The sequence below is a fragment of the Falco peregrinus genome, chromosome 6 (assembly GCF_023634155.1).
Source record: "Falco peregrinus isolate bFalPer1 chromosome 6, bFalPer1.pri, whole genome shotgun sequence".
In the NCBI taxonomy this organism is placed as follows: Eukaryota; Metazoa; Chordata; class Aves; order Falconiformes; family Falconidae; genus Falco; species Falco peregrinus.
In genome coordinates, this window is record NC_073726.1 from 25,226,668 (window position 1) to 25,254,585 (window position 27,918).

General features: G+C 41.3%; 1 protein-coding gene across 3 annotated transcripts; it reads right to left on the reverse strand.

Annotated features, from left to right (window-relative positions):
* Positions 1-2,236: 2,236 nt before the first annotated feature.
* PROSER2 (proline and serine rich 2) lies at positions 2,237-27,914 on the reverse strand. Of its 3 annotated transcripts, none has more exons than XM_005240174.4 (4): positions 27,720-27,914; positions 18,219-18,427; positions 6,901-7,153; positions 2,237-6,023 (listed from the first exon to the last, which is right to left on the reverse strand). In XM_005240174.4, exons 2-4 carry the CDS (start codon positions 18,351-18,353, stop codon positions 5,032-5,034), a joined length of 1,380 nt encoding a protein of 459 aa, XP_005240231.4. In that variant the 5' UTR covers positions 18,354-18,427; positions 27,720-27,914; the 3' UTR covers positions 2,237-5,031. The 3 variants fall into 3 exon arrangements, with proteins under 3 accessions (XP_005240231.4, XP_027646355.2, XP_027646354.2); XM_027790554.2 differs by lacking the exon at positions 27,720-27,914 and adding an exon at positions 26,681-26,973; XM_027790553.2 differs by lacking the exon at positions 27,720-27,914 and adding an exon at positions 15,772-15,856 and having other exon boundaries at positions 18,219-18,340.
* Positions 27,915-27,918: the final 4 nt, after the last annotated feature.

Below are 27,918 nucleotides of genomic sequence, written 5' to 3' on the forward strand. Positions count from 1 at the left end.
CCCTTCCTCCCCCAGCTCTGCCATTGTCACTACAGTCATGCAACCTACCAACACGGGCCCCAAGACACCACTCAAACCATTTTCTGTGTGCCTGTTGGCAACCTAGCTGCAGCCGGTGCTGTTCTGACCTCTCAAAATATTAAAAGTAGAATGGTAGAGAAAAAGATTCTTAGATTCTTAGAGCAGAAGAAAGGTTAGAGGTAAATGTGTCTGCATAAAGTAAACACTTTCAAGTTTTTCCACTCACTTCAAATTCACCTCTGCATCATTTAGTGCTGACCTATTAAAGACATCAAACAACATGCTTAGGGTCCAAGTCACTAAGAACAAGTTAGTTGGAGTTATGGGTGCTGTAGGGGCACAGGATACACCTGAGAACTGAACCATCAGGGCTCAGCTTTGCAGCTGCCTCCAGCGCAGCCTGAACAACCCCCTGCCACGAGTGGAGTACGCGCTGCTCTGAGCAGTGCTACCCTGGACTCCTGCTCTGCCAAGAATAACCACCACCAACCAGCCAGGTGAAAAACACGTTCTATCATTTTTCCCTTGGTGAGTTCAGTTACAAAACAGTGAAGAGTTCATTCAGGAGCGCTGTCACTTACAGCCCTTCTGTTCGTGCCTCTAACAGTACAGAAAAGCAGCCCAAGCTGCTGGGCTAAAACTATCACCTACCTTTAGCCTCATGCCTTCCCTGGTAAGTTTATGGATAACACTTTCTGAAGCTGTTTAAGGGAGAAGCCAAATTTTATAAAACAAGCACAGAAGGATCAAAACATCAAAAGCTTATTCCCAAAGCTGCAGCCACTTGAAGGCTGACAGTAAACGGGCAGCTCTGTGAGGTTTTACCCTACAGGCAAGGGTGAGGCACTGTAACTTAGTTTAAGTTTCATTAGAGATTGAGCCAAGTTAAATTCTCTCACACTGGCTCCAGGCTGGAGCTGGATGCAGTTACAGGAGGCCACCTGGCCTGGCTGAGACACATACCAGAGCCCCAAGGCAGCCCTGGAAAGCTTGGGGACAGGCTGCTAGACCTGCTGATACTTTTTTTTTTTTTAATGCCCCCAGGTAGGATATTGGTGGTAGCCAAAAAGTATCTTATGCAAACAGGAGTTAGAATGTAAATCACTCTAAAAACAAAAGCACCAAACCAACCTATCTTTTATGATACATGAGATTTGGTCAAATGCTCAACAATGCTTGTGTGTATATATATATATATATATATGAAATAAGTCTTCAAAACAGTAGAATTGTTTCAAGGATTCCTTCCAGGTATGAGCTGGAGTGGTAGTGCCACCCTCCAGCCTCCTACTCAGAGCAGCCTGCACGAGGGACTGAAGCCACTGAAGACAGCCCTTGCCAGTCTGAGCAAAAAGCAGCCACTCATTCCTGAACAGCTGTTCTTCCGAGGATGCTGTCGTCATTATTCAATCCAAGTTTGTTAACTTTGGCTCTAAACCATTCCCTGCTCGTAGCGGGACAAATCTCAGCACAAGATGACTTAGCCACCACCTCAGCTGCACAGCATTTCATCAGGGAACATTCACCTCTCTGCTCGACTCAGCAGCAGTAACTCCAGTAATGCATGCCAGAGTCAGCACTAATTATTGTTGGAAGTGTTTTAGCAGTCTTGATGTGCAAGTATCCAAACAAAAGACAGAAAGGCTGCAAACACACATGCACATGCTCAGAAGGGAGAGGTAGGAATATTCTCTAGTGGGGAACTTTGGCCTGTGCAACAAGATAGATTTCTGCCCTCGGCAGGATCACACTCACTTACAGTAACACCCATGGAAGGCAGCCACAGAAACACAAGGATTAATTACTATTCTTTCACATAACAATATTCCTTTTGGAAAACTCATCTCAGTATTGCAAAACACTAGGAGAGGGGGGCTTTTGTCTACTTCAAACACTGCTCAGGATGAACTTGCTTTCTGCAAGGACCCTTATCACAGTTCCTGAAGTCTGGCAGTGAGAACACATATCTCTTGTCAGAGGACAGACATAATTCTCTCTGCCGCACCCCCCTGCCTTTTTTTTTTTTTTCCCCTTACTCCTCCTTCACCCATGGTATGACAGAAACTGGCCCCCACACACAAAGTTACATCCACAGTTACAAAGAGAAAAGCCATTAAGCTGGTATTAGCTATCAAAGAAAGTCACTTCCCTCCTCCAAGAAAGATGCATGGTACTGAGTGACAAAGAACAAAATTCCACCTTCCATCAGCCATCATTTCATTGGTTTTATCCCAGTTTAATAGATTATTTATCAGATTTCTGTGAGACAGTTACCTCTAACACAAGGGGAAAAAAAATAAAATCACACCAACATATACACACAAAACAAGATACACAAAATAGAGCTAAATTTATATACAGGTTATTAGCAGCTAGACTCTTAACTTCATTTAGTACATGGCTTTACTTACTACAGTTTTAGGCACAGAGAAGAATTTACCAGTAGGATATTTGCTATAATGAAGGGCCACAATGAATACCTCATTCCAAGTCCTCACTGGGCCAAAATCTGTTTACCTAATGAAAAAATCTTAACTCTCACTTCCCACCAGCTGAGGACACAGCCCAGCACAAAGTATGAAAGAACATGATCCAGCTAATGCAGCATACTGCAGCTTTATACTTCAGATATTAAACATCTAATTTATGTGGGTTTTTTTAAATAGGGTTATATTACAGATTTATTGAACAGGACTGCATTTCAATGAAACAATTAGTGTCAGGGTTTTGGTTTGCCCCCCCCCCCCCGTTTGCCTAGCATGGACTTTCAGCTATAAACCACTCAAAGAGCTAGAAAGAAGCTATTAGATGTGAAGATTGTGTTGTATGCACTTCACATTTATAACAAAGAATTTACTTTAAAAGGATTTAAAAGCACAAAGGTCGTGAAACATTTATATTTACTTAGCAGGTTACATTGATAAGTTATGATGCATCATGCACATGTAGGACTCCGTTCCAGGCTGCACTGAACCAGGTGCTTGAAAGTATTTTCTGTCTTTCTGATTTAGGACTACAGACTCAGAGCCCAGCAAAACAAGTACGTGCTTTACTTTCAGCGTACAGGAAGCCTTTTTTGTTTCAGCAGCACTTCTCACATTTGATTATGCATGTGTAAGTGCTTTGCCAGACTGAGGAATGGCCACATATTTTAATTACCGATTGCTTATGTATAGTAACCCTGTCACACTGAGGAACATGATCACTTACCCAGTGAAAAGGCTGAAAGAAATACTACATAACAGAACCAGCCAGATACCATAACAACACAATTAAAAATTTAAGCAGCAAGCAGATAATTAAAAAAAACAAAAAACAAAAACCACTTTAACTTATGAGGCAGGTTGAAAATGACGCAAAGATTTTTCCTTCACGACAGCTTCACTTAAAAGTACAGCTCAGCAAGTCTGAAATACTTTTATCACAAGGACTACAGACTTGTTTATCACAGTTACATCAGAGCTTCTCACTGAAGGGTGTGCCAGTTTCTACAATAGCTGCTCCCCTCCTCTTCTCCAAGGTTATTACTTAGCTACTCGGGGAAAAAGAGGGAGTTGCTTGAGACTTTAGAAAGTGCAGAGAGTGAGTTTTTCCCTTTAGAAAAAACCAAAACACTGAGAACTCTTAAACATGCAGGAATAACAAGAAATTTATAGGGTCCAGAGTTTGGCATTTGATTTTAAAATGGCTATTTTTGATGTTTTCATGTGTACAAAAAGGGAAGTGAGTTTTAATGTAAAAGAGCAGCTTTGCCATAAAAAAATCATACCACCACAAAAATATATTTTGGGACCATCTTTAAAAGCATGTCTGTTGAACAAAGGCAAAATAATGCCAACTCAGACCAGTCAGCAGCTCCATGCTCTTACATACAGCTCTCTCCTGTAACTCCACTTAGCCTGCAAGAATTTTGGCTGTAACTTGTTATGCATTGGCAGGGCATAATCAAATAAGGCTGTGAACAGAGGATCATTGGGGCTGTGATACTACAGGCTTTTTAGAAGTAACAGAACGCACAACTGTTCAATGTAGTACAGCTATTGTTCAAAAAAAACCAGTTTTTTCATGGGAACCCCAATGTAAGAGGTAAGACTTTTAACATTAGGTTCTCTCATTTGGTACAAAATTAACTTGTTCTTATGGCTTCCCTGCTATAAGATCATCAGTGGTACAGAACAGTTGGGGTCACAGATTGTCAGGAGACTCTTTGGCTGTCAGTGAGAAAACCGGTGCGTGGTGCATATCCTTGAGGCTTATCTGCTGTCTTTCACTGGACGCTTAGGTTGCTAGAGTGTGACCAAACAGCAGGTGGCTGGGAAGAAAGGCAAGACCTCAAGCAAAGCAGCAGAGTGATGCAGTCACCCACTCAAAGCTTGGGCTGCTTTGTCAAGAAGGTCAAAACAGAAACCCCTTCTGTACAGTCTCGAGTCAAGTGGGCACAGAGTGAGGAAGGCGACTCTGCCCCGGTAGGAAACAAAGCCAAGCCAGATAACACAGACAACAAGAAGTCATGGAGGTGTGTCACACTGGTCAGAAATTTCAGTTTTGACATTTTCTTGAGCTCCCATGAACAGACATAGACATGTGGGCAAGACAAATGGAGGGAACTCTCTGTTTTGGCTTCAGAAATAGCACAAAGAAGATTTACTGTTCGGTTTGCTACGTACAACAATACTGCACTGTACACTTCATTAACAAGATGCTGTCTCATAGTCCAGCATTACTTAAATAAAATTCCTCTTAGTCACAAAGAGGAACAGCTGAGTTTCTCTGTAGGAAGGACAGCTGAAACCCGCTGCTGTAAGTGACCATACATGGTGCCAGTCCTTCTAGGATAAACACGAGCAGTCATTCTGCAGTGTCTAGTACCTCCTTACTTGCCTGAAGCAGAGAAAGTCTCCTTTCTTCTTCCGATCTGTTTGATCCTAATCCTGTTGGGACTATCCTAGCACAAAGCCAACAAAGCCATGATACGACTTCCCCGCTGTTGCCACAACATTCCCGTCCGAATTACACATTCTCTTTCAGTAGTCCCAGTTTCCGAAGTGCCTCTCTCCTAGCTTCTTCTGTTGAGCCGCGGCCAGAAAACTTTACCGTTATCCCTTGCGATCGAAATCCTGAAGGTCTAGGCAGTGAACCCGATCTTCTCCTCATATCCAGGTTTAGACTAGGTTGTTTATAATCATTAAAACTTTTTGCTGTGTCCTCCTGTGCATTGCTGACCTTCTTAGCAGCAAGAGCTATGTCTGGCTTGATTGTTACAGTTTTGCCCATAGGAAGGAAAGGGCTAGGCTCGCTTTTTAAAATCTCATGGATGTTTTGATATCCATTGGGAACAGCATCTGCCTGTTTCGGCTGCACATTAAGCTGCTGAGTGCTTGCAGCATGGTCCACTTGGTCCTCAGCTGGCTTTTCCTTAACTAGGCCAAGTTTTGTCAGGGCCTCATACCGTGTTTGCTCAGAGGAGAGATCCCTTAAGGAAGAACTTCTGTTACGTGACAAGAAATCATTTTTCTGCAGTTTCTCCTCCAGTTCAGCTGCCAGAACAGCTCCTCCATTGATGTTGGCCAGCACCTGAGCTCTCCGCTCCTGGACATTAACCGCTGCTTTTGAAATAGTCTCACTGAATTCTTTGCCACTGACATTTGTTATGTTGATGTTGCTCGGGAACCGGTGCAGTTTGGGTGCAGGTGCAGGAGGGTGCTTTGGAGCCACAGAATAATCACCGTTGGTTACTGGGCTTTTCTTCCTGTCCAAATTCCCTTCCTTAAGGGCACTGGGGAAGCGCACCCTGCTTTCTACCTGCTGCTCAGACATCTTCTGGGCCACGATGAGCGGAGTGGGGATAGAACGAAGCAGTTTTGGATGCTGCACAGGGGGAGGGGGCAGAGGGGGAAGAGGAAGCATCTCTGACATCAATGGTGGTGGTACAGGGGGATGTGGGGGATGGTCAGCAGGTACAGTTGGCTTAGGGCTCTCAGCTCTCCAGGCAGCATCCAACGCTTGAAAGACAAAGTGGCAATAATGTCAGTAAGTCTTCACACAGAGTAGAATACAAGGCTTTCTTTCACCTATCCTTAGCAAGCATCCGTACCCTCCTCTCCCAGCCTTTCAAACTCAAACTCAGCCCACACTGCCAGAAGAAACTGTAACTGAACTCCTAGCAATGGCATCTTGTAAGCGACACTATGCTTCAAATCCCCATATTTACAATGCATTCACTAAAAGCCCCCTTCCTGCTATTCATTCACAGTCTGCATGTTAGCTCCGCTGTGTTTCAATGGCTGCTTTTTCTGTAAGACTTTTGCAGTTATTTTTTATTATAACAGCCAGGAGAGGACACATTACATCCCACTGTATGTGCTAGCTGATAAATCCATTCTCCAAGAACGGAGAGAGCAAACTCTACAGGGTGAAGAAAATACTATCAATAAGTTTGTAACAAAATGGTGTATCAAGTGCCTCTCAGCACTACAAACAATCTGCTATCTTAAAACTCTTAGCAACAGTATTAAGAGGTCTTTGAGAGAGGCAGAGTGTGAATACGTTGATGAACACTCATCTGCCTTGCTGCCATCACTCTGCATAATACTCAGTTCTGTTACAACTCTGTCACCAGGTAGGGGACAGAGAAGAGTCCAACAGCATCATATGCATGGACTCCATGAGAAAAAAGCCCAACAAAGAGTTGCAATAACAGCAATAATTCCAGAAATCCCAAATCAAATTGAAATCATGGTCCTTAGAGCTCCTGATGCATAACAGATTCATCTTGAGGTAGTGAGGAAGCTACAGACTTTCTTCAGCTGTTTCTAATGAGAACTAGAATGTCAGGGCTAGATCAAAGGGAAAAACCACACTTTCAGGAAATACTACTACCTGGTTCCGTATCTTTGCTAGGAGGGCCTTCATGGTCACTACTCTCAGGTGCAGACTGTACTAAGTCGATGATATCTTCAGCCTCTGAATGACTGGACACATTTTCTTCTGTTGACCTTAGAGACTGACAGTGGATGCCACTGTCATGTAGGACCGGCTCCTCCAAGTCATCTTCTAAGGCATCTATAGTTTCCTCAAAGAACATAAGAACATCCTGCTCTTCATGAGTTAAGTATTTCAGACTCTCATCATCCTATGGGGAAAGAGAAAAAAGCCAGAAAGATTAACTCCTACGGACAAGTACAGGTTAAGTACACTGAGAGCAAACACAGCACCCCTTTTCAAAGGCAGAAAGAGGCAGGATGAAACAGGCAGCAGTCACATCAGAGGCATCTCCTGCTTGATGTTTCATCCCTTCCTAAAGGAGCATTCAGCCACTACAATGCAAGAGGAAAAAAAACAAAGCCAGGAGTTTACAGGGCATTAATTATGACTTAAGGACAGCAACTGGTATTTTGTCCTTTAAAGTACCCAACTCAAATGGATATTTTTTTGCCGAACGACAGCTGGACAAGACAAATTGCTAAAAGATCATAAATAAAAAAAGGCAACACCCTCTGCACACACCCCTGTGCCTTTACAAGGGTTAAGATCACTTCTTTGGGCTCCAGACTGGGGTAAGCTGTTTCAATTGCTGTGTCAGGTTCAGGGACAAGACTCAGGGAGCAGCATGGGAAGGAAGGGGTGCATTCCAGACAGTCCAACAAATGCATCGATTCTCTTTTTGCTCTACACCAAAGTGAGACTTGGCTTCTAGAGGCAGAGCTAGAGCTGAAATTTGGCTCTACCACTGCAATCTCCAAGTTATCTGAAGTTGCGTGATAGATTACAAAGAATTAATAATAAGGAGGGAAAAGGTTTCTAAAGATTTTACCTTTGAGTTACAGAAAGGAAAATTTAGAGTAAATATGAAGATATGTTCCCTAGCAGCAAAGTTTCTTGGGGTATTTTCTCCAGCGGGAACAATCCTCTAGACTACAGAAGTGATAAATAATCACTTGGATTATCCAGTTCTCACTTTCTGAGTCACTGCTCTTGATTAACACTGTATCACTATGAGAAGCTAGGCTAGGCAGCAATGCACAAACTCTTTCCCCTCCACCTACACCCTAGGAAACACTTACTTTTCCAGAAGCTTGGAGATGACAAAGAACGATTAGGAAAGGCACTACATTAAGACAATGGATACAGGAAAGACATTTCCCAAGAGAGCTGTGTAAATTCTGGAACATAATGAAGTATTGTTGAAAAGTAAGTGAGGTTTTCCCTTTTCTGGATTGAATTTCTCTCCTGCCAGGCATATACTGGAAACTTTGCTGTCAATAACTTAAGAAGGCACCAGCAAAGCAATACAAGACCATTTCCTTTCTCATCTCTGCTTTTCACTTCTCCAAGGACATCTGATCATGCATGCAGGCAAGGTAACAAGGCTACTTCCCAATGGAGGACTGGGGGTATTTAGGTAAACACAAAGGAATGCAGTGCAAATATCCCAGAGGTAGATATGTTCTTGCTAGGGCAGAGCAACTTGCTTCAAACTCTGTGCCTGTTCAGATCATCTTACATTAGATTAGAATAGAAAAAGCTGTGTGCAGCTCTACCAGTTAACTCCTTGCACAAACAAAGCTTTTATCCCTGTCCTCAGCATTAAAAATAAGAACAATGTACCTCTGTAGAAAAGTAATGCCTATAGATTAAAGAACTATAAAGTGCTGCATTGTACCAAGTGGCTCTAAACACTCGAAATATTACAGATGAGAAAATAAGTGATTTAAGGCTCTTAGTTGCCTTCTGTGTGGCCTGTACAACATTTTCCCTGTAAATAAATGAATGACATAAGACCGACACACAGTGTTTCAGCCAGCCACTTTGGGGCAGGTTTTCTGATCTGTGGCTGCAATCACATGAACACAGCATCCTTCAGTCACAGCTGGCACAATTTTCTGTTAAAACAGAAGACTGAAGCCTTGCAGGGAAATACAACATTGGTTTCAACAAGAGGCTCATGCTACAACTGCATTTCTAGAGACTGAGTTTTATTGTCATCAGGGTGAACGTGGTTTGGGGTGTAGATATTTGTAACTTAGTCTTACCATCCACAGTGCGCTGTCAGAAAAAAATAACTTATTCCAGCTTGCAGCAAAACTGCTACAAAAGCTTAAATTTGGATGCCATTTGCAATTGCCTATTTAAAGGACAAATTTCAAAGGCTGACGTATTCCACAGCTTGCGCACACCACATGGCAGAGCTCAGTTTTCAAAGGCCAAGGAAAGTTTTACGGCTGCACTTGAGAAGTGAGAGACAGACAAGCCTTTTTTTTCCCCCTCCTTCGTGGATGTTGCAATCTCCTTCCTTCCCCACCCAAATACTCATACAGCTGCTATGTCTAGTAGGCAAGAGAATGACAGGAAAGGAGCTGTTGTTAGGTAGGCCCTAGTTGGAGCTGAACAGGGACTCCAAGAAGCCTTTGCTGTGGGTGAGCTCATTGCAAGAGCCAGACTTCCACAAGCAAAGGAAAAGAAGGGGTTGTGTTTAAGAATTTCATAGTGGCAGCAGATCCAGAATACAGTACAGTACAGAAATGACTGCAACACACTGTTCATTTAAAAGACCTGCTCCCACGTGAGCTCAACACATTTGATCAAGAGCTGTACAAAACAACAGGTGAATTGAAGCAAAGACCTTCAGAAGCCCTTCCTTCTGTTTCCGTGCTATAAGACTGAGCACTTTTCGATGCCAGTTGGGATTTGCAGAAGGACTGGTCAGCAGAGCTATGCCAGATTTACCACCCCTCACAGATCTTGCTGGAATGAGCACTTTCCCTTTAGATTAATGATCTGAAATGAGTAATCAACCCTTTGCAAATACATTTGTAGTAAGTGTCATACCTAGATGTGAATGGCCAACCTCGTCTCAGTTAGCACTTCAGTCTCTTTCCTCATGCAGTTTTCCTTCAAGATGACCAATATCACATCTCCTCAGCCAAAAAGACAGACAGCAGTTCTGGAGAATGGGCAGCGTTATGGCAGGTCACCGTACTGAGATGTAAGGCACCCAGCCTGACTAGAAACTTCCTCAGGCAGGGCATGTTTCAGTTTACAAGACAAGGAAATCATCCAATTTTAGACACACAAGCACAGTGAAAACAAACCTACTCAATTTGGTCAAACCAAAGGAGTTTGGAGATGTAAAGCAAGCAGTGACTTGCTTTACCACTGGTCTGAGAACAGTACGGTATTATAAAATGCCCACTTGTATTACTAACAATATAGTAAAGCTTTTTTTTTTTAATAGGAATTTTGTCATAAGTTAACTGGTGCCAGTTTTAACTAAGGTTACCAAGTCCATTTGCAAATAGTGCATTTTTGACATATTCCGAGTACTGGAACAGTTCGTATTCTTTCTGGGCTGGTTTTCTAGGCATCTTTTTCTCCTTGAAGAAACTGGGTTTTCAACAGTCAAAGCAGTCTTTTCAGCTACTGAAGTTATTTACCTCATACATTCCACCAGCTCCCTACTCTTAATACACAAACACACTTCCCGAAATTAGATCGATCTCACATATACCTAGCACTACCGACTTTAAAGCTACTGTCAAAAGACAGCTTAAATTTAAAATTTGAAAATAGTGCCTTAGCTGAGGATTAAAAAGACTGCTTGGACAGAAGAAATTTGGGACACAAACAGCTGAAATAGCTGAATATGCTCAGCTGGCATTAATATTTTAGATCTCTGTGCAGCCAAACGTTTCCTGCTTCCGCCAAACAGGAAAGAGTCTGTTATGACAGTGTTAGGTATAAAAAAGGAAAAATTAAGCAAGGAAAACAAAAAAAAAAAAAAAAAGGGAAAAGACCAGAATAGAATCTGTTTCATAGAAAAGATCCCTTTCCTACCTGTCCAAAACAGTAACCTAATATCTATCAGAGGCCCACAATTTTTCACATGCATCTGAAGAAATTCTTAAAGTCACACCCAGGCCTAGAATCTTAAGACCAGTACAGCTTTGACAGAAACAGAACAGCAGGGGAAATAACAGGACATCTGTAGCAGTCAAAAATAAATAAAAAAATAATTCCTTGTGAAAACTGCTAGAGAACCAAATTTCAATTAGCAAAATACCAGAACACCAGATTAAACTCATTAATGATAAATCACTTGACAGTGCCAAAGAATTAATAGGCATAGTTCCATAGTAGAGAAATGACTGGATGCTTCTCAAAAAAACATGAAGGGAGCAAACGATCCTAATATGTAGTAGAAAGAGACCAGTATAACAGCACTTATGCCTTAGCCTGTTAATAACAGAGCAAACAGTCCTACTTGTAAGGAGTGAAAGCTCTACATGCAGGAACAGTATCAGGAACAGGTACAAAAGCTTCAGCACAGAAGAAAAAGGCAAGTACCTCTGATTATATTTACAGGAAAGGGAAACAGAATGGGTCATACCACTGCATTGCCTAAGTTGGAAGCAAGAGATAAGAACAGGTCAGACCATGAACTACCGCACAGGATCAGACCAAAAAGTCCATTTAGCTCAGTAGCCCGCCTTCAGCCACCAAGAATGCACAGGACAGGGGAATGTGGCTGGGGGGAGGAGTATTCCTGTATATTGGATAGGTTTATATTTTTCTTCCCTGCGTCCTTCCAGTTTCCAGCAACACATTATTTAAGGACTTCCCAGTTGCATCCGTATCTGTGTACTTAATAGCCCTTAATAAGCTTTCTAGCATGAATTTTTCTTATTGTTTTAGTCCACTTAAATGGCTGGCATTCACAGCATTCTGTAGCAATGAGTTCCATAGTTTAATTGTGTGCTGCGTCAAAGAGTACTTCCTTTACAACCCACTATCTGATGATTTTGATAATACCATTTCATTTGCTGAAGACTATAATATTGAATGTTATTTTTTTCAGTTTGTTAACATAATTGTACCTGTGTGCTTCATAATAGTTAGCAAAGCATATAATCAATAGGTCATAAGTGAGGAAACAAAAAATACACTAGATTAACTGAAGTAAAACTGATTAAATTACTCCTAACCTAATTTTCAAAAAAGCAAGATAGAGCAATGCAAGATCTACTTAAACTCTGAAGACATCACCTTGGTTATCAAAGTTCGGCTGATAAGCTTAGAGTTTTCTTCCCTTTAATGTTTATGCTAGAACGACATTGAGAAAAATTGGGAGACATTTCAGGCAAAAGCCACTAAGCACTGTCTATAAAAATCAAGTAATTTCACACGAATCACATTTCTCATGAAAGCATTACTGACTTGGCCAATAGGTATAAGCACAAGATGTCATATACCTTGATTTGAAGGCTTCATGACATGCCCCCCCTGCCACCCCCCCCCCCCCTCCCCCCCAAATACACTCATGGATGAATAAGGAAACTATGCCTAGATGCAGTACTACAAGGTACCTGTGTAACTGGGGGGCAGGGGAGAGTTGTTTTTGGGAAGTAGCACGATTTATTGCAAATTGTATAATGCAAGAAATCCTGAACAGATTTATCTCTACACTTCTGAACTTGATACTTCACTGACAACAGTAGAAAATTAATTTAGTATTTGAAAATCCCCTTATGCTGGAAGATGTTGCTGCAAGAACTAAGGCAGAAGATACCTTCATGAGCTATATTAAGTGTGCCAGTAGTCTGTAACATGAAATTCAGTTGAAAAACACATTAGAATGATGAAAAATGTTTAAGTAGCAATACTAGACAGAAAGAACTGCAGGTCAGTTTAAGTGCTGTAAAGAGGAAAGAGCGCTGTTCAGGTATGCAAATGTCATTCTGGGATATATTAACCAGGGTGATGAAATAACAGCACTCCTCATTTGGAACACAGGGTTCCAGTTCAATCGCTAAACTTCGGAAAGGATACAGCCAAGCCAGATAGGGTCCAGAACAAAGCAAGGAGTGCTGAGGGTTTAGCTGCACAGGAAGGCTGGAAGAATGGAGCATGTTATGTTTTAAAACAGAGAAGGAGGAATGGGTGGTAGGCAGACACAGCCCTGTATGTATTTATATATATTAAAAGTTGACCACCTATATCATTACAAATAATTTTCTATACGTGCACTAAAGGTGAGACAAGTGGAAAGTGGCTTTCATTTTACAAGAATTTTAATCCAAGTATTCCTTGAAAAGCGGTGGAGTACAAAGAAACCACTTTGGAGGTTCAGGAATGGCTATCAGTGAGGGTTGAAGAGCAGAGCTGCCCACCTGCTGGAATAACATTTATCTACCTGATTGATGCTTCTTTGAAGCAGAACGATGCAGTTTGTGCACAGCGCATAAATTGTCTTCAGTATCTAAATTCTCACTAGCATATTCTACAGCAAGGCCATTCCTTGCTACGAGCCACGCTCTTTACCCTAGCTCTATACCCATGGCCCAAAGCACACAGTCTTCCAGCACCTCTTCCTCTCTACTTCTTGCCCTGCTGCTAGGAACAGTAACTCTTATTTTTCCAAGGCATACTGCTTCCAAGTCATACCAATATCAATTTAAAGTGGATGAAGCACAGCATAGCTCTTCTCTCCATACCATGTAAGGAATGGCTTCTGCCTGCCCAAAGACAGTTGTATCCATTGAAAGTATCAGTCAAGAATTCTTCTCATTTTTTGAGTATTTTTATTTAGCAAAGTAGTTGGACATGGAAAAAGACCTTATTTTACAGCAAAGCCTATAAAGTATCAGTATCAAGGGGAAAAAAACCACATTTTTATGAAAAGAATCTCGCAGGACTTTCCCTTGAATGCACCCAAAGTGCAGTTCAGCATCACAAGACTCTGCACACTCAAATTGTGAGGAAAAAAAGGTGGCAGTGGGCTAACAGACACAGAATCTGTCCTTTTCCACTAACTCCTAAAACTACACTGGAATCCTAGGACATCTGCAGAGAGCCTGGGGCAAATATAGTTATGTGGTACACTTAAAGAGCCAGGTCTGTTGCATTTGGATTATCTGTACTGATCCCAAAAGGACAAAGGTCATAGCAACTAACTTTTAGGCTCCAAGAGGCATCATAACCACAAAATAACGAAGTCAGGGCTGAGTTAAATGACTAAGTGTGCAAAATAAGATACTGAGGCAGTTCAGACTACTGACAAGATACTTGCTCTCCTTGTCTATGTAACCAATGTTCAAGATGTCACCTGTATTATACAAGGTGTCTGGTAGTGACAAGCTGTTTTCAGTGACTGTCTTGTTAGAGCCACAGAGGAAGCTACTTGGCGGAAGTAACAAATGGAATGAGACTGACATCTTTTCAGATTCATCGCCATCTTCCAGTTTAAACCACTTTATTAGTGACCAAAAGCAATAGTCACTTGGCCAAATTCTGGAGGTCATCACTGCCCCAAAAAGACTGGTGATGAACCGTGGCAAAAATAAAACAAATTAAAACAACGCCCACAGCACAATCTGTTGAGATTAACAAGAACTCACTATCCCTCAAACCTATCATTCAGTAAGATAGGTTGAAATACAGAAGGTATAGCACTGACGTCGTGTCAACAGATCCAAGGCACTGACACAGCTTATTACTAGCACAGTTCCAAGTAGCACAGTTCACTTTAGGCACAACCAGCACCTTTTAGTGTGATTTCACAGGTGATACTAGTGTTCTAGCATGTTGTTCACACCTAGAAACTAAAGCAGTTACTCATGGCTGAGAATAGATACACAGTACAATTACCAAGGTGAAGCACTGAAAGAGGATTTGCTTTAAGATGTCAGTCTGTGCTTGTTCCGTCAACGGAGGAAGACAAATTGCTTCAAAAAAAGTGAAGACCTAGTTTTATCTCCAAATTAAGTGTCCTTAAATTGCTGCAACTGTATTTCACTGCAAGTTAATTCTTATACCACATGTCAGAGTCATTCAAGAATGAGTTTTGGAAGTCAGAACTGTGAAGCAGAACAGAGTGGTTTTGTTTACCCTCCCCCCTTGGACAGTGCAACAGATTCCATGTACGGAGAAGGTACACTTACCTCATGCTTTTACCAAGCATATGCATGGATACCACCTTCATTAAAAAGAAACCAGAATATTGTGCAAATTCATGTCCTCATCTGTAAGAGCTTTTACGGTTATGAAAGGTGGTGTGAGATGAAGATACCAATACCAAAGCAAATGTTCTTTCCATCTAAATGTAGGCTCTTGTGCTTGTCTTCAGCTGCTGTGATAGATGTTCAGGTCTGGATTTATGCTGCCAAATCTATCATTTATATGGAAAATTCTACTACAATCAAGACAGGACATCAGCACCTTGCTTTCCATTTGAAAAAATAAATTTGGTTTTAAGGATTGCGATTGTCAAACAATAACTAAAAGCACCTTTGCGTAGGTAAGAAGGTGAGAAATCTTGCAAAATTAAACTTAACTGATGACAGCCAACTGGTAAGGATCACACACAGAATTTTAAGACGTTTTTGCCTTATGGCAATTCATGTCCATCTCCTAGCCATTCCTAAACCAACAACCAGTTCCACAGCAAGTAATGCCAGCGCTGACACAGAGTATGCATGAACAGCCAACAGTCAGCCAAACCAGCTCTAAGCAGTCAGCATAGGCTAGTCCAAATGTTTGTCTATTATCACATACCTAGGTTTTTCTGAATTCCACAAATGCAATACAAAGGTTATATTTAGTGACTAATGTAATTTGACACCAAGAAGCTTAAAAGCCTCTTTTTTGTAATCAAGTAGGAAGAAATCTGCAGCAGTACTGGCCTGTCATAAAAAGTACTGCTACACTTCTTTCCTTGGCAAGGCAATAAAAAAAAAAATTAAAGTCAACCCTGACCTTTCTTGCTGTGTCTCTAGGTGAACAGACCCAGAAAGGCGATATATGAGAAGGCAGGTAAGTCTGTAGTTGCTCCGTTTCAGGGCTGTGAAGGGAAGGTACAGTGTTCCTGAGAGTCTGCCCCATACTTTCTCAGAATTAGTTTAATTAGAAATTTTCTACACAGAATTAGCTATCCCCTCCTATTCAGAAGATGCAGAAGCTTTAAGGGTCTAATGAACTTTGTAACAAAACTAATGAAGCAAGAAGTTAGGGTCTCTAGGAGCATATTCCAGCAACTAGCTTTTCCTCTTATAGATCTCCTGATCTGCTTAGTGGACTATAAAAATCACTCTTTTAGTACAAAATTATACACAAGGATATAGAAAAATAAATATTTGAAGAATCCTGCTGCTCTTTACCCTGAAGATTTCTAAAGCCTGTTCCAGTCAAGGCTGAACAGACAGAAGGCATCAGCCTGTGGAATTACACTTTTTTCCTCACACCAGATCACAAAAAGGAAAGACCTAAGCAGCACTAAAGCCTTGACTACTATTTACTTAAATCACAATTGGCAAGATTTCCTTCATGTTCAGTTCAACAGAGACTCCTTCTCAAACTCAGAAACCAAAATTATGCCTTTATTGAAAAGCATTTTAATTCCCCAACCTGTTATTCTACACATACTAGTTGTCAGCCTTATCAGACATGCCACCTACTATATTGCTGGAAGAACAGTCATGGAAGGGGATTTATGGCACCAGAATTAAAGGCATTTCACTTCCCTCATGCACAAACTCAAACAAGACAAACTAAAGGCTTCAGAAACTTCTTTTGTTGATGCGCAGGTCTGATGGGAATTGCCTAAACCTGCAGCTAGCTTTTACTTCATCTAGAGATTATTGCATTACAGAGTAGAAAGAGATTCCACTTCTAGCTGATGCATCATCATATTGGTTATCACATGGTAAGATCTAGTTAGACTAAAGGAATCTGTCATTCTGACACAGCAGACTCAGGATGAGACAGTAGAAACATACCGATTTATACATAGCCTCATTATTCAACACTGATTTTTTTTTTTTCTTCAAATGACTACTTTCATGCCTGCTACTGCAGCTAAGAATAAAACCCATGGAAACGTAATTGGCAACTAGTTGATAACTGGGAAAACTGCAGAGTAATGCGTAGAATTAACTTGTATTTCTGCATGAAATTAAGTTGTAAATCTTTAACAAAGTCCAGCTCCCACTGCCATTCTCTAAGATCCAACCAATCTTCATATAATAAACAACATACTCCAAATACCCGAGTCCAAATGGTGTACTTGGCTATGCTCTTGACCTCTTCCACCCTGACTCTTCACAACTTTTTTCCATCACAGATCAGAAAAGTTAAGGGACTAAATTTAGTAGTACTTGTTTCATGTTTTACCTAGCCACACAAGTTGAAGGATACAGCATAATATTCACAATTGCATTTTCATTAGAAACAGCCAAGAAGGAGCATAGTTACAATTACCTCCTGTTGCCAAAAAGCTCAAGATGTATCACAAAACCATTGCGCATTTCTGTGGTATATAGACAAATACAGGTATCAACTTGCCAACTTATTTCTGCCACTTATTCTTTCACAGAAAACTACTTCACTAAAAAGGAAGCTAGTAGGGAGGGCAAAGGGAAAGATACAGAATTCTATGTTTAAGGCAAAGCAGAGATTTAGATTTTCATTTAGGGAAAGCATGTTTACTGTAGTGTTCTTTCTTCAATTAAAAATGGATGCTTTTCAAATGGTTGTGATAAGAAAACCATGCATGGAACCATATCTGCTTTCTAGGCTTAGCCTGCCACAGTACAAACAGTACTGTTGAGTTCATTGCCTGAATCATCCTGCTAATTGGAAAAATGCAGAAGTGCATCCTACTCCCTCAATTACTCACATACTATTTAAATGGCCACACACTCATATTCACTAACGCAAAGACAGCTTTGTTTATGGTGACGTATTTGTTACTCACCTAATTATATGAAGGTGGAATAAGCCAAGACCTTCATTCAGTAGTGTCAACAAACAGCTTAAGCAAGAAACAGCATATAGAACTAACACCCTAAGTTCCTTTACGAGCTACTTAAAGCAAGGGCAGAGATGCACCCCAAACTGTGCACCACGTGTAGGTGGGTTGCACCAAGTAGCCAGCATAATGCATGCTCCATTCCTCCCAGAGACCTGGGAATGGTGGTATGTCAAGAGAGAAGCACTCTCCAAGCTCTCAGAGCTAGAATAACAAGCTGTTGTACCAAGTCAGAGCAGTTATTTCTAGCCTTTCAGTTTGTTAGCAACTCATAGACTACAAGCAACCATTTAGGACTAGAAATGACAAAAATCAGCACTTAAAATAAATCCTGGGATGTGAACAGAGCTACTGATGTAATTTGTATTACTAAACATAAGGTTCTTTAAACACTTACCAAGGCAAGATTCCTGCACCTAGCTTGGCTGCCATGATTTTCCACACCGCCACCCCTCTCCATGCTCCCATGTGCATGCTTTGGAGAGATTTCAGCTGCCATTTCAGGAGAATCTGAGAGGAGATTTCTAGGCATCACACTCTTATTGATCCCGACACTGCGTAGAATGCCATCAGTGTATTATGTAGGGCTGCCAGCCTTACTCATTTCTGAAAACAAGAACAATGTGTTACATTTAAATCTGGTTTTAAAATACTTGAAAAGGAGTAAAAAATAAATACTAAAAACGTATCCCTCTTGATAAAGGCCATATCTTTATGCTCTGGAACGTGTCTACTACCTATGGGTACCTTTAAAAAAAAAATAATTGGTCTTATTCTAAAAGCTGACTTTAAAATTCCAACATAGCAAGGTTCTATACCCCATCTCATGTGCTTCCAAACCAAATGTCTACAGTTACAAGCATGGACCCTGCATACACACCGGTCCTATAGATTCAATTTGTGTATTCCATTATGACACATCATTAACTGCAATAAAATCCCATCAGCTGAGATATCAACTGACCCAGTTCAAGCATCTTCATCTTTTATTAGCTTTTAGACAAGAATGCCATTTATCAGATCACGGGGGAAACAGAACCCAGTTCTTTTCCCAACACTGCTGCAGTTAATTCCTGTGCCAACCACTCCTGGTGAAAGGTCCACGAACAGAACTTGGTGCCATTTTTGTATCATCACATTACACAGCAAAATTGCTTTTTAAAGCTTACAGAGCTTTTATTTCACTCAGCCATGAAGAACAGTGCTTGTACATTTGGAAGATGCTTAATGGAACAGACACATGCACCAACACTTACTGGAGCAAAAGCCCCCAGTCTTTTAAGCTATCCTAGTGCTCAGTGCTGTAATACCCCTCTGAATTGTTGTCATCTCCCAAAACACTTTGGCAGAACTTCTTCCTTCATTCTCAAAGTATCACAAACAAATGACATCCTCGTGCACTAACTGCACAAACATGGGGTGGGTAAAAAACAGAACCTAACTAATTTATCTCTCCAAGATGTTAAAACATCCTTTGCAACAAGGAATTGCCTTGTTAGAAGTTAATTTTTTCCCCCACCCTGCCTGTGACCAGGAAACAGCAGTGATGCATTCCTCAGAACAGTTTGTTCTGAGGTACCATGTTATATGCAATCAGCTGGAACGGGATACCATTATCTCACACTGTACAAATGAAAGGAGATGGTCCTGCTTCCCAAGTGCTTCTCCCTTTGTTATAGTTCAAGAGGTAACATGAGAAGCAAAGTCAAGTCTGCATTTCCAATTCAATTGGATTACTTCTCCTTCCTCCCTTCCCCTGTCAGGCTGAGAAACCAGAACTCCTGGTAAGCAGATTACTGTTTCATAGCAGTGAGATAGCATCTGCTGGTACTGAGCAACAATTCCATCCTGCTGATCATTTCCTCCCAGGAGAGGGCTATGACATTACCAGAGGTACACACGAAGCTCCTTCACCCATGCCATAGCACCAACTGTGTCCTATGGGAAGGCTCCCACACAGTGTAGCTAGGCTGTGGTCCAGCAAGTCTTGGAAGCACAGTCCACAGAGCACTGGATTGCCACAATAAAATCATCTGATAGACCTAATGTTCATAAGGCAGGCTAACAATTAAGATTTAGCCTTGCTTTTACATAAAGAACATTCTTCCTTTCTTCTATTAATAGCTAGCTATAAATAGATACACTGCATCCTCAGGATAATGGTCCTTAAGTGATGCCACAGAGGTACAAACATGTTCTTGGTCCTGGTTTTCAAAATCACAAGACAGGCAGACATGAGAGCACTGCAGCAGCTGCTGTACCTCTGGTTGCCGCACACCCAGGCTCAACCCCAAAAGCTATGCTGCAAAAAGCTAAACTGGAAAAGAACAGCATCAGTCTACAACACACACTGCAACAGCAGCTCCATCTATAAGAAACCCTGCAGCACTGAACAGCCACACACACAAGAACATATATATCATTTTTAGAAGGCAACATCATCAGCAAAAGTCTTGACTCCTCTGAAATGCTACTCAAAGCACAGACATAGATGTGTAACATTTTTAGGAGGCAAGACTATCAGAGAAAATTTTGAAAACTCAAATTCACCAAAAACACTCACTGATTTCAGATTTCATCCCATGACTTTAAAGTGACATTGGGACTGAAGAGTATTTTTCTAAGGAGGGACCAGCAAGAGGGGAGTACCACTACTGACATCCAACATAAGGTGAGTATTATTTGTCATCCGCACTTCTAAGCTGCAGCATTAATTTTTATCCAGGTATCCCTGGATATGCCACGTTTGTTCAGTCCCTCAGTGATATATTATAGACAACTACTAGATTTCTGGAATTATACTCAAAGCTGTTTGTAAACATTTTATAGATTACATTACGAGGGGTTATAGCTCCAGATTACAACAGCCATCATAGACAAGACCCACATTTAAAGACTAAACAAATAAAGATATTAATCCAAGTTACCAAGAAACCAATCAATAGGCCAAAACTTTGAGGGAGAAGAAAATATTTAAGAGTACTGCTCTGCTTTCTCTGACAGCAAAACCTTAGCACAGCTAGGTCTAAACTTCATAATAGGCTATCCACATCCAGGACAGCAGGAACACCCAGAGTCAGTAGTAATAAACATTAAAGCCACAAGTTCAAAATAACAACAAATAACTCTGCTTCCAGCAAGCTCCTGGGGCTCATTTTGGAGCTCAAGTTCAGATGTTTCACAAAGCTCCCAAACAATGAATAAAGGCACTGACTGCAACTGGTTAAGAGACCTATGCACACAGGATGAAGTAGCAAGCATTACGGTACTGGTTCTGCTTGTGTTGTAAGCTGTGACTCCTTTGGAGGTTTTACTCATTTCAGAAAAGCTCAGGAGCTGTGTGATAGCTTGTGAGCCTGCAGAAAGGCAGCAAGGAGAAAATCTTGTTTCCTTCTATCTTTTACACCATCTTCAACACTTCAAGGGTATGTGTTACCAAGATCATAACCCATTCATATACATTGTTTCCTCTCCCCTTCTGTGGTTTTTTTTATGTAGGGGTTTCTCCCTTAAAACATATTTGTACAGTGCCCCGTGCAGCAACAGCTGATGTGAGGTTGCCTAACCCTGCTGGAATGCATAAAGCAAGCTTTACAAATTCCCCTCCTAACCATGGCTAACACAGAAGTCTCTTCACAATTTTTATGCTCTCTCTTTTAAGTGAAGGACTTAATGGATTTAAGACAGAAATAGCCAAGAAACTAATGAATTTCAAGACTACCCCCACTGCCTGTTTCAGTAGAATTGCCTAGGTAACAAGCAAGGGTTCAAAAAAATAAGGTGACTGTCCTGCTGTTCTTGCTCTCTGAGGATAACAGGCAGCTGTTCCTCCTGACCTTCAGAGATGCATTAAATATGAAAGTTGCTCACAACAGGATTTGTTGCTTGGTCTATTCAATGCATTGTAATGGGTTGTTTTTTGTCAGGTTTGTTTTATTTTTTTTTCATGGTTTAAGAGATATGTACCTGTACTATTAGGGATTAATAAAAAAAAGTCAGACCATGATACAAGAGTGCAGAAGTGTGACAGGAACAGTACTATTTTGAGAAAATATTGCAAATATTAAACCAAAAAAGAATTGCAACGGCCCAAAGATGCCATCAGCTGAAATGATCACTTCTCAGTTACACTAGGGCTAGCCTTTATGAGATATTTAAACCAAGTCACATATCATACATGTTTGTCAGAGACCAGTAGTAGGAAATTGAAATATTCAGAAGTTAACACTGAATTTTACTTCCAAAGATTTAATTTTGCTTTGACAGAGGCATATAACTCACAGACTGCATTAAGCTGCCATCAAAGTGAGGTGGAGTCTGTCCTTTCAAGAAGGATATTTTTATAGTTTTGCTGACTAAGATTACTTCTTCACTGAAGTTCAATGTTAGCACTGTTCCTACAGTAGCAGGAGATTTTTTAAAAATTGTTTATTAACAACCCTGTTTGAAGACTAGGTTATCAGACAAAAAAAAAATAAATAAAATCCTACAAAAAATTGAAGACATTTAGAGGCTAAAAGTCAACCACTACATAAGCCAGGAGCTGAAAGTCAGCAGATAGCATCATGCCATTTACTGCACGATATATTTAAAGTAGAGTCAACAATTTTTAGAGAGTTATCATACATTTTTAAAAGGGCACAATGAGTCTCTCCCTCCCTTCAATATACATACAATTTCTAGAACACTCTGCACGAACCATTTCTTAAGTTAGATTTCTAAGCCTGGACTGTACTCTGAGCATCACACATACTTTGCCTGTTCTTGAATAGCTATTTCTTACTGATGAAACTGAAACAGAACTGGCCAGTGAACTTCATGGTTTGTTTAATCTGTTTGCTGTATACAGACACACCAATGTACACTATCAGTTGCCTTGCACTCCACAGCAGTGCTTGAGTCTGGAGAGTTAAGCATCTGGAAAAAACATCTGAAAGCACTCTGAGGTCATCTGAAGTGTTTCAGTGGGATAGGTTTTATAAAAATGATGATATAGGGGCAGCCTTGAGACTTGTATCGCTATTAACCTCTGCCAGTTCGCAGCAGAGGGAAGAGTATGTAAAGCAAGGCACGCAGAGAGTAGGAATTCATTCAGATTCCTGCATGTTGTGGTCAGCCACCAGGCTTTCCAAAACAGGCCAGGGATTTGTGTCTAATAACCTAATGACTTTTTCCTTGTATTATGTACTCCTGCAACATACCTTTAGGCCTGCTGTACACTATCACAGCTAAACAAAACCAACTGGTCCATGACATGTCTTGACTGAGCCATTGCTGTTACAAACTCCTCAAAACTGATCCAGTATGATGGACATATCTCCTCCTTATGAACACAGCTATCAGCAACTGAATTCTTACCTCCTTCAGTATATGAAAGAGTAAATTCTTGAGCTTTAGAGGTAACCCATGCCCTACTCTTGTGATATACAGTAAAAGTCAAGCTTTCTGGTAGAAGAATAGACTAAGTAACAGTACTGCCTACCAAGGACAAACCTCACAGGGAAGCTGACTAACTAAGACTGAGCATGAAAACCCCAGAATCAGACAGTAAATTCATAAGCTGTTCTTATAGAAAGAGTCAAAATAAAACTGAAATAACAATCAACAGTGCTTGACATTTAGGAACAAAGTTAAACCAAAATTGGCCAACACTGTTAAACTCTAACTTTTATTCTCCATATCATAAGTGTAGATGCTTATGATAATAAGCTAATGCATTTTACTATGGTGCACTTTCCTTATCTGCTAATGAAAATTCCTGAGACAATTGTGGTTATTCAACATCCAGCAACCAGGAAATATTCCTGCCTTTATTTAGAGAGGGACTGTCACCATAGTACAGCCAGCCAAATAGAAATGCTGACTATTAAAAAAAAACAACCACCCAAACCCAATAAAACCCCCAGACACACACACACAGAGTCTACAACAGTATGGTCCTCTAAACAAGAGCCACCAGGCCAACAGCATTTTTACAGACACTTCCTGGGACATCAATTCTGATTGAGATTTTCAGAATGGGTGACAAGTAAATTTGAACAATGTTTAGCGAAGTGGGAACTTGGGGTACTCTCACAGAAGCATGACAGACATGCAACTGCAACCAAAGTAACTGAGTGCTAACAACCATGCAAGACTCCCAGAATTCAAGAAAATTTAATGAAACTAACCCCATTATTTTGTTTTAAACTTTCAGATTCCTGGTTTGCACTTGTGACAATTCAAACTTTCCTCTACACACTGGAGAACTACAAAATCCGTTAGTTTTAAAACTAAACACAAAGATTCTCTCAGTCCTCTAAACCTGGAAGCTGAAGCCTCAAGAAGCACACTGAATGTCATTCATACAACTCACGCTAGAATTGGCAAGAGCTGCCAACAGTGAAATAATTAATCCTGTGTACATAAGTTTTTAAAAGAACTAGATGGGCAAGGCACCAATTCAGTAAAACTTAAATCCAGCTGACTTCACTAGGGTATTTCATCACATGCTTAAATGGTTTGGTGAATTGGATCTCAAATTAAACGTAGCAACCACTTGAAAAGAAAGGAAACAATCACAAACCAACATTTTCATCATCTAATAATAATTCAATTGCTACACTGAATTCTCCAAATCACGCTTTGCTCAGAAACAATGCTTAAGGTCACATCTTTGACCATGTTAATCCAAGCCTCAAGATACCAGAAAGAGAAGGTTCAGTACTGTGCCTCATTCTTAACTGGTCTTTCTGGATTTTCAAGAACAGGCTTTTTAGTTTTTTGAGAACCTACATTTTAGAAACTTTGTTACCTACTGAAGGCAACCAAGCAAACACAAGACAAGAGACCTTCTGCGACAGCTTAGATCATCATTACCTCATCATCCTCTCTGCAGTGTTTAGGAAATGCTGCTTTTTTAAAATGGAATACCAATGGAATTACAGTGGAATACCAATACAGGATTTGATGATGCTAAGCACATTGGTCCACCCTCAAGACAGACTTTACTGGGGAAAGAAAAAAACCCACAATTGTGAGGCATATTCTCTCTTACACCCTGCAAGTAAACTCTGTTCCCAGTTCACTACATCAGCCAACAGCTTCAGGTGAACCCCATTACCTAAAGTGAAGGCCAGTGGCAATGGTTCATAGATTAACCAACCAGAGAAAGATCCCTGAAGTGCTCACATTTCGTATGTATTTACAGTACCAGAATCCCTCACTGCCCCAACTAAAAATAGAACTCCAGTCAGTGACAAGTAGTTACTTTTCTTTAGATTAACGTCTTACCCCAGGATAATAAGGCTCTCACTTGAGAAAGCTGAGATTTGTTGACCAGTATCTGCTCAGTGGGAAAACTATATACGATACCCAGGGCTCTCTAGTCCAGGGTTATGTGGGGTTTTAAACACATCCAGGTGACGGCTGGGGCCTCTTCTGAATACAAATGTCCTTATGTAAATTTCAACAAGGAAAGTGTCCAGGTCTTTTAAAGTTACTCTTTTTAAGTCCTCCCTGTTAACATCAGGGTGGTGCTATCTATGACAGCCACCACTTTAGAAACATGAAATGTATACAAATAATTTCAGGCACAGACTCCTCTGTAATTAGTCAACTTCTGTCTTGTTACAGGTGCAGCATCACTCAGGTTTAGGATTTCATTATGTAACTACTGCTACAGCCACAGCAAAGGTGAACCAAATCCTGTTTTACAAAGTATGTAAGACAGCAAGATAATTTTCAGCCCCAGGAGGGCTGTGTCACAGTCTCACAACTGGATCTTAGGTTGTTTTCCTATGTTTCTTTTTGTGACTGCTGTACTGGCATAGGGGGGAGGGCAGAAGACATCTGAAGCACAAAGGAGAGGTGTTTACTTTAAAAAGCAGCTAATTTAATGCACATTTAATTCTTATGTAAGTACATAAAGGTCTGCCTGCCCAAGGCAAACAGAGCTGAAAATAGTACTGGCAAAACAGAGCAGTAATTCTTGCCCTGGACTTGCCTTGGTACAGGGATAATCAATACATACCCAATTGAAAAGAATATCTTTAGGCAGTTAGTTACACTAGAAATTAAAATTCTTTGCTTTTATTTTTCAATAAAAAAAAAAAAAGGAGGGAGGACTTGGTAACAGTATTTGACAAAGCCTGTCTGGCTGGCTCTGAAAGCAACATTCATATGCTCATTTATTTTCATGCTCCAGTATTTCAGAAGGTCGGTCAGCCTGAGACGTGTCAACTGCTCAGGAGTTATGTTGTTCCAGTTACTATACCCAACCAGCAAGCCCCTCTGCCAACATTCTTGGTTAATATTTCTCTCAGAGGCATGCAGAGAAAAAGCAGCTATGACCAACAGGAGAAGACTACTGACAAAATAGAGAAATGTACTATAGAATCTCCCTCTTCCTTTCCAATGCCAGGTATTACTTGTAATTCCAGTCATAACACTTCATTTCAGCTATTCACTCTCCATTGTAAAAAATGCCAACAAATCCTTGATAAGAGACACAGCTGGAAAAAAAAATCATTCCATTTTTGAGAAATAATCTTCATTTCTTTGAGACCTGAGTGAGCTTGAGGACACACACATGTACACCCCTTTGCTGTTTACACTCCAGCTTCCCCCTTGTACAGCAGTAATTACTGCAAAGGAAGGAGAAAAGCCACAATCATTACTTTTTACAGTAGCACCTGTACAAGGAAATCCATCTGCAGTGCTGCATTAGCCAAAGAGTCTTAAAATAATATCTTTTTATTAGCCTAAGACAGAAATTGCAAAAGCTTTTAAAACTAAGACTTGTGCTTTAGGGTTTGGAAAGAAGTCTTTCCTTCTGTGCCCTTCATAAAAGGAAGGGGAAAGGAAATAATTGTTACTTACATTTCTGATACTTGTTATAGTTTACAATCCACGCAAAATTTTTAGAGAGAGAGAGACAGCCTCCTCCAGATTTCCCTCCTATTTCATCGGCGTGCTTGCGACCACAGGAATCATCTCTTGCTACACCAGTGCAAGGACCAAGAACAGAGCTCTGCTCTCAGCTGCCTCCTCCTCTCAGTGCCACAGTAAAACAAAAACTATTCAGGAAACACGCCCATGAGATCCTGGATTACTGAAAATCCCGAGAGTGTTTTTAAGGCTGTGGTTTCTCTTACGCGTACTAAACTTCACCTGAACTACCACCTTAAGCACCAGCCATCTCATGCTTGCCGTGTCCAGATGGAAAAGGCACTTGACGGGGTAGGAGGTGGAAAAAGATACTTTAATCTGCTACTGTTTAAGCCAACAGTTTTTCCAATAGTAACATTACATTGCAGTCAGAACACAATAAAAAGGAATAAGGCAGCTCTTTCCCATTACCCTTAGTCACACACACATCCCCAGTAACATCACACATCCAAAGTTTAACAATGCACAGGTACAAAACCTTTCCTTAATTATTATGCTCTCTAAACTGCCAGTTAGCACGTGCAAATTGTTTTTAGGGTATGACGGGGAAGAACAAGAAATCCAAGGGGAAAAAAATAATTCCTTAACATAGCTCAAACTAAGCCTCCCAGGCAGCAGGGAAGCTCCTGGCTCGTAGCTTTTCCCTTCCCCTGCCCAGCGACCCAAGCCGAGCCCAGCGCCGCCCGCACCGCCACAGGGAGCCGCGCCGTCCCGCCCGCCGCTCGGGGAGCCGCGGTAACTGGCGGGGCGAGGAATAACGAAAAATCCCTTAGCAAGTAACAAAGCCAACACCGAACCGTTCCTATCGGGGGCTGATCAACGCGCGGAGCGCTCCGCGGCCTCTCCCCGAAGGGGCCGCTGAGGAAGACTGAGCTAGGGGCGAGGCGGGGCGGCGGGAGCGGGTCGCCTCACACCGGAGAGGAAACGAGGGTCCCCTCCGCCGGGCTCCGCGCGGGGAGCTCGCACTCACCGGCTGCGGGGAACAGCCCGCACCTCTCCCGGCAGAGAGCGGGAAGGAGCCCGGAGGACGAGCGGCAGCGGGCAGGTGGCCGGAGCGACAGCCCCAGCCAGGCACGGGCTGCGCCGGGTAGTCGGCCCCGAACTCATGCGCACTGCGCCCGGCCACCACCCACGGCGGGCGGTTAAAGCGCCAGGCGGGGCTGGCTCAC

Excerpts from the sequence above, each read along its gene's own strand:
- PROSER2 (XM_027790553.2), bottom strand. The coding sequence starts at position 18,295 with ATGCACATGGGAGCATGGAGAGGGGTGGCGGTGTGGAAAATCATGGCA. Across the intron at positions 15,857-18,218 it reads GGTGCAGGAATCTTGCCTTG|CCCTGAAACGGAGCAACTAC; the intron begins GTAAGTGTTTAA and ends TTCCCTTCACAG. Across the intron at positions 7,154-15,771 it reads CTAGAGACACAGCAAGAAAG|GATGATGAGAGTCTGAAATA; the intron begins GTCAGGGTTGAC and ends CTTTCCCCATAG.